Genomic DNA, 10,315 nt, shown 5'->3' with positions numbered 1-10,315 from the left:
GTTCAATAAGTCATCGGCCATGTTTGCAAAATCAATTAAACCCACCATTTTGCAAAATCAGTTCAACTTGTCCTCTACCTTTTTTACAGAATCAATTTAACTCGCCTTCTACAATTAAGTATTAAAAGTATAATCTATATATAATTTTTCCTATTTTTAATCTCACTTATGTAAGATTAAGTACTATGGCTATTGTAGTAACTAGTACGGTTTTCTTAGTAATTTAAAATTATCAAACTAACTTTTTTCTCAACTGTTTGAAACGGGTTACATGTAAACCCGTTAAGTACCCGTTATTAATGAGTTCTTAAAAAGAAACCTGATAACAACTCAATTAGTTGTCGTGTTGACCTGAAACTCGTTATTTCGTGTTGCGTGTTGGAACCAAATTCGCGCACAGCCATGAATTGTGGCTGTGCACAAACTCGAGTAAGTTGCAAAAAAGTACATAACCGTGACCAAGCCTAAAATCGGGGTTGTGCTGGCTAAAAGCTCTCCGATGGTCAAGTTAGTAAATGATTTTAAACTCAAGTAGTGAGTAAGAGAATTCAAGTGTTTAGATTACGGAAGTAGAGAGAAGATTCGGAGTGAGGGAGTCTGATGGTTTTTTATACAAATCTGTTGTTACTTCTTGTGCGTTTGCTTATGTTTTTTAAGAGAAATACGTGTATCAGTGGGTTGATTGGGAGCCAATATGACTTCTCAATCCCTCGCCGATAGCATGTATCGATTCACATTTGATTATTAATAAAATCCATCAATCATTTGAGAAAAAAATGGTCAATGACTCATTGAATGAGATTTGAGATTGGAGAAGTGCAAAGTGCAATAAAACTACCAGTCAATACAACAACCAGTCTACTACTTCTGGGATTGTCTGAGTGCTCTCTCTTCTTTGTCATCTTTCCAGTTTCTTCATCTATTAATTTTCTTGGAAAATCCACACAAAATTTCTTGTCACTTTTATTGCAACAGCTTCTCTCTCTCTCTCTCTCCCCCTCAAAAGCTGCTACAATTTTGATCAAAGTAGTGCTCCAATGGCGAGGCCTGGCAACAAGATCATACAAGCCAAACTGGTGGGTATGTCTTACCCTCTCTTTTATTTCCAATTCTTTTACTTCTGTATTTTTTTTCTATATCTTTTGCCTCTGTTCCCTTCAGCTGCAATCTATCATTACAAAAGACTAATGTGTGCAGAGATTTTCATGAGAATCTGAAGGGTTCTATGCAATTGCTTAGCTCAAGAACCTTAATCTTATATATTACCCAGAATACAAAATTTGATGTCAATTGTGTGTGTGTATACACTTTCTTCCAACTGCATACTGGAAAGAATCAACCCCACATAAGTTTGATGTAACTTCTGTGACTATCCAAATGAAGCTATGGGATGTCAATTGTGTGTGTGTGTGTGTGTATACACTTTCTTCCAACTGCATACTGGAAAGATTCAACCCCACATAAGTTTGATGTAAATTGTATAGTCTGATGTAATGGGATATCAGGTATTCCGTATTCTACCGCTTCGATTTCCTAGTTGATACAATAAAACTATGGAGACTCCCATAAAAATGATAAAGCTTCCTTGTTCGAACGCTTGCGGTGGTTCATTTACTAGCTAAACATTTAGTTATGTTGGCTCTATCAGGATTTCGAGCAGAGCAGCATTTCTAGGTGTGCCATTTTGTTACTCCAGACCGTCTTTTAGTTTTAGGATCGGATTTTTTATCTGCATTTGTAATCACACATTTTTAGTACCGAACGATGTAGAAAAATGTTGATTCTTATTTGCAGTTGTATTTACATGTAGTGCAAACAATATTAGTGGAATCGTCTCACAAAGACACAGCTTATTTCTAAATTTCTTGAATGTTTCCTTTTCAGGTGCTTCTAGGGGACATGGGAACTGGGAAAACCAGCTTGGTGTTAAGATTTGTCAAAGGCCAGTTCTTCGATAACCAGGTTTTTGTTGATCTCTTGTATTTTCGACATAATCTTTCCTTTTCCCGATTTATGTGTTTCACAAGGGAGCACCTCGGTGCTTATCTGTGATGCAGGAACCAACGATAGGAGCAGCTTTTTTCACTCAAATACTGTCTTTAAGTGAAGCCACTGTGAAGTTTGACATATGGGACACCGCAGGACAAGAACGATACCATAGCTTGGCTCCTATGTACTATCGTGGTGCAGCAGCAGCTGTAGTCGTGTATGACATCTCAAGCACGGTACTTAGCTATGAATTAATTTCCACTTACAAGATACCAAAAGTTGCACATTTTAGAAGACTGAATGCAGGGACGGAGCCAGAAATTTCTTCTAGTGGGGGCAACCGAAAACAACTAAGAAAACCTTATTATAGTATGGTTATACGCAATATGATATTAAGGATGGTTTCAAATGATGATGTATCATAATTCCAATGTTACAAAAATTTCAATATAGTAGTGGAAAGTGGCAAAGTGATGAGAAAAATATACGTACATGATAGGCAGGAGAGGGTTTTTTTGTTTGAATGACAGAACAAGAGCACTATTGCTCATATATGGAGTACAAGTAAAATGAATATATGTTGGATATTAGATAGATATATTTCTTCAAAGATAACCCGTGTATATTATATAATTGTAGTCTGCAACTAAACAAACAAATTACTTGAGTGAGTGGGGGCATCTGCCCCCGATGAGCCTTCATTGGCTCCGTCCATGACTGAATGCATGCAGTTCTCTCTCTCTCTCTCTGATTAGCTTGTGAATATCTATGGTTCTCTGATTAGTATTTTGAATTGTCCCCAGGAGACATTTACTCGAGCCAAAAAATGGGTTCAAGAATTGCAGAGGCAAGGTAAACCAGTGTTCGTATCATGTTTTTCCTTTCCTATACTCTGTTTCCAATAGTAAAAACCAAATAGTCAAATTATTAAAAATGATTTACCTCTTCTCTTGTCTTAAGATACTGATAATTATATAATCTTCCTAATATGCTTTAGTTAAATCCAAACTTCTGTATATTTTGCAAATATTTCATCAGATATGTGATATACATTACTTACTAGACTAGTAGTGTTCCGTTGCTTACTGTTTCCGTATGTGTTGCCCTATGCAGATGTCATGCATAAAGGGTGGAACAAACCTTGCTTTTCAGAACCTCCTATTTAGCTCCTATTCTCATCCGAATCTTTCGGGCTATTTGTCACCTTCCATGGTCTAAAACTGTGTTGCTTGTATTACTAAATCTGTGGCAGGCCTCAATACCTCTCTTTCGCGTGCCCTCCGCTGTCAAAATTTTGATTGCTTTTCTCTGGCTAGCTAGTACATTCTGAAACAACCTGGTTTAGCTCTTGTATTGCATACATCTCTGTGTATCCTACGTTATATATTAAAGTAGTAAGTCTGTTTTGGGATGATTTTTTTAGTTGCACTTCGAAAATGATTCGTTATCAGTATTGTGTGCTTATTTTAGAATGATCTCGAGCTGTTCTTGAAAGATGATCTATTATTTATCGCATCCTCTAGGGAATTTAAACTTGGTGTTGGCATTGGTTGCAAATAAGTGCGACTTGGAGGCAAAAAGGGAGGTCGAGAGTGAGGTATTTCCAACAGCTTCTCCACAATTTCCCATTCTCTTTCGCTTTCCTTCTGCATGACTTTTTTAGGAATGCACATTAAATGTTACGCTGTTTGTTCAATCAAAAGTTGTATACAGATCACAGGTCACCGTCTGATTTTTCTTGTAATTGGGTTGCAGGAAGGGGAGCAATTTGCTCAAGAGAACGGGATGTTTTTCTTGGAAACATCAGCCAAAACCGCGCAGAACATTAACGAGCTTTTCCATGAAATAGGTAAAATTTAGGTTTATTATCCGGAAGAAAGATGTGTTTCTGTTATATCAGTGCCTAGGAACTAGGATAGCAGGTTGATCCCAAAGGCTCATATCATATGAGACGTGAGCTGCTTGTTCGTGTAGGGTTGTATTACTCGAAATGACTTAGGATCACGGCCTATTGACATTCGGAAAATTTCATTTACAGTTTTGCATTCTAGCCTGGTTTTTGAAATTCGGACAACGCTTAGACGGTTCTTTTCCTTTCCACCTATGCAGCAAAGAGATTGGCAAAAGCTGCTCCCGCAAAGCCTGCCAGAGTGAATCTAAACAGCGAAACACGAGACAGAAGAAGAATGGGATTTTGCTGCTTGGGATGACTCGACGACATTTTTTGAGAAATCCCATTTTGCCTGTGGCTCGAAGATCGTGTTCTTCAAAGTGCAAGTCGAAGTCTCAACAAATTGCTGACACGAAATCAAACATGTTATTGATTGAAAGATACATCTGTACATAAGATTCTAATACGTTCTGCAGAACACCAATGTTGCCTTGACAATCATATTCGTATGTCACCGATGTTCGTCGAAAGCATATGAAGCAGTGTAGCCATTACACAAAAACTTAGGTTGGATGGATCAGCTCATCTGTAGACTAACTGTAAAGGCAGTCCTCATTCTTTTTCATCAGCTTGTGTGCGGTTTCCAACCATCTATACATCTTTTTCGCGGTTTAAGTCCACTGGATTCTTTATTTGGAAGGAAGAAAGGTATATATAAAGAGTACATCTTCCATAATTCTGAAAACACTTCCTTTAATGAAAGCAAACTGTTATTAGCACTCCAAAAATCTCATTCTACACTCACAAGTGAATTTTTCTTTCTATTTATAGATAATTCGGGGTGCAAAACGAGATTTTTAGAGTGCTAATAACAATTCCCTAATGAAATATTATAGGGGAAGGGGGTGGTCTTAACCTTACAATGGGCTAACAATAATGTGGTTCAAATTCGCTTTTGACGAGAATCAAATATAAGATCTCTCACTTACAAGTGAAGAGGAATACCACTAGACCGTAGTACTAAATGTCAAGTGACTCATTTAAATCTAAACTGCTGGTAAGAGCAACCTTTCCGTTGCACAAAGACTCGCCCACAAATCTAAACCATTGGTGATATTAGTAAAAGAAATTTACAATTCCAACCCTCTGTAACAAAATTAACAAAAAACCAATCCACCACATAAGACAAGACAACACCCCCTAATGACATTACAGTTATGGGTATTTTTGTAAGGGGTATGATATCCACACCGCATTTTACTTCTCACACACCCCTTGATAATTTATGTTCGTTGATCTTCTTTAATTCATCCGATCTGACGGTCGAAAATTAAAAAGGTGTGTGAGAAGTAAAATGGGGTGCGTGGATAACACACCCCTTTTTGGAATATTGGTGTGTGGGTGCAGGTGGTGGTTTGTTCTGGTGATTAGAGTCTCCTTCTTCAACCCGCTGCGTCTCGAGTTTAAATTCTCCTCTCCTACAGTGTAAATTAAAGTAGTTATATCTTGTATTCCGAGGAAAAGGAAATTCGGTGGAAAAGATTGTGTCACCTTTATTAGGAACCACATTCTTTAAAGAAAAAGTACCAAGCTCAAGGGTATCTAGAAACACAACCACATTCTTCCTATAAGTGTCCATGTCTCATAAATTTCTTTAATGCAAAACTGGTTACCTGACACCAACTTGGAAGGTTATAGTTGGACAATGACTTGGATGGAATAATAACACCAATGTGATAGCGTCTCAAATCAATAATACAGTGCCATGTGAAAGAACGACGATACCAAGTTGAGACTCGATATTGCATCATTGTCCGAAACACTTCGTCAGCATTCCAAAGAGAGTCTATACCAGTCAAGGAATATAAACATAATCCCCCCATGACCAAAACCAAGAGACAATTCTCAGTATGTATTGAAACAACTTTATGTATATGATTTTGAGGGCCTTGTCCCATAAGAAAATTGCACAAGCTTATAAGTTGGTAATAGATACAAATATACTTATAGGCAGGAAAAAATCATTTAAACAAACCTATTCTCTTGCTGAGCTCTCACTTGGATTATGGGGTGATCTGGACCTCAAGCCTCTGTACATTTCTGAACAAGAATAGGCGAAATCCGACAACGCCCTAAAGAGTTCTGGCAAGCGAGTTTTAAGACTTACTACCGACTTCTCCCTCACCTGAAGGCCTAGCCGTTCGTATGTTTCCTCCTCCTCCTCTAACCTCTTCTTCACTATCTCCACAGCAAACTGCTTTTCTGCAAGCACATCACTTCGAGTGTGGCCTTCTGGCCCATCTGTATCTCCTTCGTCCGGAATGGTCTTGTGCTTATTTTTATCGTACCATTCTTGGAACTGTCTCATCTTGCGGGAAAGTTCTTTCCGGGTGTCTTCACATTTCTCCTTCATTTTAATTTCTTCCTCTTGGTGGATCATAATAGTATTGATTGCAGCAGCAAAGTTGTATATAGCAGTTCTTGCAACATCGTCTGGAAGTTTCTCAAGATGATCATGCCACGCAAGGAGGAGTCCCTGAATAGGGGGCCGTTGAATTCTTGGAGGGGAAGAAACCTTCTCCTTCAAGCTGCTCTCAATGGGGATGAGATTAAGTTTTAACCAACTGTTGAGGGCCTTTATGTACTCCTTTTGTTGACTCACAAGCTTCACAAACTCACTCTGCCACCCTTGCACAACACCAAACAGTTGTATCGTGCGCTCATGGTGGTGCTCACTTGTGTGCTTGGGACATTGGGAGATGTCCAACCACCTGAGTTCTTTGGCAATATTCGATTGGGTCTCATGGTGAGATCGCATTGTTGCCCACATAATTGTCATCCTGCAGTCCGAGAGTCATATTTTAGTGGTTTCAAATTTTATGTTTGAAAATGAAGCAGTATAAAGATCTAAACTCCCACAAGGTTAGTTCGGTGGTAAAGTCCATCTCTGCCAAGGCACCATTCTGTGCCTAGGCAAGGCAATGACCCCGAGTGTTTACTAACCAAAACAAAATAAAAGAATCTCTGGAAGCAAAAGCATTAAGATCTAGAAACGGAATAGGATGGGTCACCATATATAGGTTTCCTTCAAAATGTGTATAAACAAGACAAATTTTTATAGGTCTTCACAGAGAAGGGTAGCACCATCCACTCATAAGTTGCGAGGAAAGGAAAGCTTACATTGAATGCTTTCCAACATTAAAAATATCCAATAGATCAGTGTCCAAATCCCTAGTTCTACATAGCACGCATAGCTAGTCAAATATGCCAGTGCAGATATTAAAGACTATATCGTTCTTTTCTTTTCTTCATTGCTCTTTCAAAAGAAAATTCTGAACACTCTATATTCTGAAAAACTTATCCAGTAACTACCGAACTTTTCGGGAGAAAATATAGCTATAATTCATTATTTGCAAAATCTACCTACAACTCATTTACCATCTATCAAATCCCTAATCAATCCAAACAATATGCGGAAGTAGACTATTGTTCTCTATCATCAAATGCAATAAATAAATTCAGATGCCGAAAATCAGGAACTCGTCCAAAACTAAGAAACCTGAAACAAAGAAACTGCTCATATATAAATGGAGTTGTCAAGAAAAACTCACCCCTCGACAAGCTGAACAAGTTTTGGGTACAACCGTTCGTCTCGTAATGAGTTTATCTCTGCTACTGTTGAATCCATGGACTGCATGTCAACAATGTATCTTGTATGCAGATGACTTACGGCTGCTTTTGCCTTCTCCAATGCTTCAGAGTTATTACCCCGTTTCTTCACCCTGTTCAGCGAGGCAACCTTCTTTTGGTACTCAAATTTCATAAGCTCACCGGCCTATCCACCAACCAATCCCACAAACGATTTCAGTACACAAGTAATGAATATTGACATCAGTGAAGAGAATTACTAAAGTTTAAAGGACCACAATACAACCGAAGCAAACGACAAGAGGGACAGATTCACAAAGTTGTGTGGAACAATGTAGCATGTAAACCAGGATACTGATATCAGTGAAAGAAACAAAAAAGAAAATGATGGGAGTTTTTTAGTACCTTGACTTCATCGTATAGCTTTTTCTCCCACGCCAACAATTTATCCAAGATGGTAGCGTGAGTTTCGTGCTCTTCCAAGTCGAAGTCATCCTTGCCCTCATCCACATTCGCCAATCCTCGAAAAGACCGATTCCATGTAATAACACGCATCACCCTAGCAGAGTGATCAATATGCCCTGCAATTGTAATCACAGTAATTGCCAGCAAACATCAGACTTACTCTTTTTCGGTCTCAAAACATCATAAGATTACTCCAACGAACATAACAATACCCGACAACAGAATCATAAGATTACCTCGATTATCAGCAAAATTGGAGTGATAGTGGAGCCGGGCGGCCTCCAACATCTTGGAAACATCATGGGCACTCTCCGAAGCCTTGAGAAAATGGTCATCAAGCTCCCCAAATATCTTCACCAAATTCACAGTCCCCTTTGACCCCGCCGCCTTCGGCTTCTTCAGGCTATTTCCAGTGGACCCCCCGGGCACCACCTCCGCCACCGCAGGCGGCGGCGGCGCCACTACCACCTCCTCGACTTTCGGACTCCTCTCCACCTCTTCCTCTTCATCCTTTTCCACCCTCTTCGGACTTTCGTCCAACACCTCCTCTTCTTCAATACTCTCGACTCTCGTTGGCGGCCTTTCGTCGTACACCCTTCGCTCAATCTCTTCGGCGTCGGCCAGCGTCGTCGCCGGCATATTATCCACCGAGAAAAAGTAGTCAAAAGGGCTGTCCCGATGCTGTGGCAACGGCGGCACCGACCGGCTCTCCACCGAAACCGGCGGAGCCGGAGATGAAACTGGCGGTGGACCATCCGAATTGTGATCTTTCTCCACAACCCCTCTTTTACCCCGGCTGCTCCTGCTCCTCCGCCTCAAGCTCTCGCTCTCAATCACCTCATCGTCCTCGTCCTCCTCGATGATGGGCTTGGGCTTGGGCTTGGACTTGGGCAGGGGCTTCGGTTCGGGTTTGATCTCGGGCATGCTGGCGGCGCGCTGTAAAGGGGAGCCGGAGAAGCTAGGGAGCGGCGGAGGCGGAGGAAGATTATCGACAAAAGGAAGCGGGGCGGGGGGGCCGAGGGCGGCGGAGGAGGGCAAATTGGGCTGGGGGTATGGACCGAGCACCTCGCCCTGGGCGTAGTCGCTTAAGGCGGCGCCGGTGTTCTTCAAGTAGATGGCGTAGGAGGAGTGGGCGGCGGCGAAGGCGTTACGAAAGGAGACGGCTTGTTTCATGAAGAGCTTGCGATCTTTGCAGCGGGAGACCGCTTCTTCGTTCTCGATCTTGGACTGGGTGCAGCCCATGTCTGGCTATTCAGCTGAGATTGGGGAAACGGGCAAGGAAGATCGAAGAAGATGCTGATTGGAAGTTGAGAGAGAGAGAGAGAGAGAGAGAGAGAGAGAGAGAGTTGAAGGAGGTTGGAGGTGCTACTTTTGAGTCAGCGTCTCCTTCCGTGAGGAAAAGGAAAGGGGCAAAACGTCAGATTTTTGAGTCAGCCACTGCAGGGCTGCAGGATTCGGCTCTCACGACAACGTCAGATTTTTTTATGTTGCAACTACGACATGATATATGTTAATTATATAAATTTATGAAATTTATTTTTAGAACTTTAACGAAAAAATTTTGGTAGTGTTTATTTTACAAAAAAACATATTTTTACATTAAAATATCAATCATATTACTATTTACTTTACTCTTTATTTTGTTCTTTAACTTCTTATTGTTAAAACTCAAAATTTTCAAGTCATTTTCATTAGTTTTTCTTTGATTTTTATATGTTTTTTCCACATGTACAATGGGACTAGCATTCTCTTTCTTCCTCTTTTCATCCTCTTCCCTCCCCTCATCTCACATTTTTTATTTTGTCTTTCTCTTTTTATATAAAATTAATAAAAAATATTGATATGATTTAATCGTAACCGTTTAAATAAAAAAAAAAAAGATGATGAGAAAAAAGAAAGAAGAAAATCATATTCCAACACAATGACTTGTGTATCTCACTCCATGACAAGTGACAACGGAAACGGTGTCACTTTTCACACGGTTTTATTTGTATTTTTACTTTTCTTTTTTTTTTTAAGAATTGTATTATTTTGGTAATTACAAGTGGGTTGTAGATGGTGATTTGGTGGGGGGAGAGAGAGAGAGAGAGAGAGAGAGAGAGAAGAAGGGACAAACAAGGAAAGAGGCGTTGGGATTTTGGAGTTGGACTTTCGGGGATAAGTTTTTGGAAATTAGCGGCTGAGTCAACAAATCGTAAATGATGGGTCAGATAAGTCAAATTTAAAAATACGATTTATCACAAATAAATATTAAGTAGATTCTTTTATAAGGAAGCTTTTTATAAAAAATTTGCCATCTTATATTTTTAGTATAATTTTTTA

The 10,315-nt window shown here is 39.8% G+C and overlaps 2 protein-coding genes across 9 annotated transcripts; one reads left to right on the top strand and one right to left on the bottom strand.

Moving 5' to 3' along the window:
* Positions 1–635: 635 nt before the first annotated feature.
* LOC103405478 (ras-related protein Rab5-like) lies at positions 636–4,555 on the top strand. Of its 8 annotated transcripts, none has more exons than XM_008344485.4 (7): positions 636–1,076; positions 1,885–1,962; positions 2,058–2,225; positions 2,793–2,841; positions 3,513–3,586; positions 3,745–3,838; positions 4,099–4,555. In XM_008344485.4, the coding sequence occupies exons 1-7, from the start codon at positions 1,038–1,040 to the stop codon at positions 4,197–4,199; spliced, it is 603 nt and encodes a 200-aa protein (XP_008342707.1). In that variant the 5' UTR covers positions 636–1,037; the 3' UTR covers positions 4,200–4,555. The 8 variants fall into 8 exon arrangements, 6 of the variants coding, with proteins under 6 accessions (XP_008342707.1, XP_070672824.1, XP_070672822.1 ...); XR_011577769.1 differs by lacking the exon at positions 4,099–4,555 and adding an exon at positions 3,103–3,383 and having other exon boundaries at positions 756–1,080; positions 2,058–2,206; positions 3,745–3,770; XM_070816721.1 differs by having other exon boundaries at positions 781–1,080.
* A 1,236-nt stretch (positions 4,556–5,791) lies between these two features.
* On the bottom strand, positions 5,792–9,493 carry LOC103405477 (protein ROLLING AND ERECT LEAF 2). The gene is made up of 4 exons (XM_008344483.4): positions 8,230–9,493; positions 7,934–8,109; positions 7,492–7,715; positions 5,792–6,720 (listed from the first exon to the last, which is right to left on the bottom strand). Exons 1-4 carry the CDS (start codon positions 9,233–9,235, stop codon positions 5,916–5,918), a joined length of 2,211 nt encoding a protein of 736 aa, XP_008342705.3. The 5' UTR covers positions 9,236–9,493; the 3' UTR covers positions 5,792–5,915.
* Between the last annotated feature and the right edge of the window lie 822 nt (positions 9,494–10,315).

Source organism: Malus domestica, chromosome 17 (genome assembly GCF_042453785.1).
Source record: "Malus domestica chromosome 17, GDT2T_hap1".
Taxonomy (NCBI): domain Eukaryota; kingdom Viridiplantae; phylum Streptophyta; class Magnoliopsida; order Rosales; family Rosaceae; genus Malus; species Malus domestica.
The sequence above is the reverse complement of the archived record's forward strand: the minus strand, read 5'-3'. Positions and strand labels throughout refer to the sequence as shown.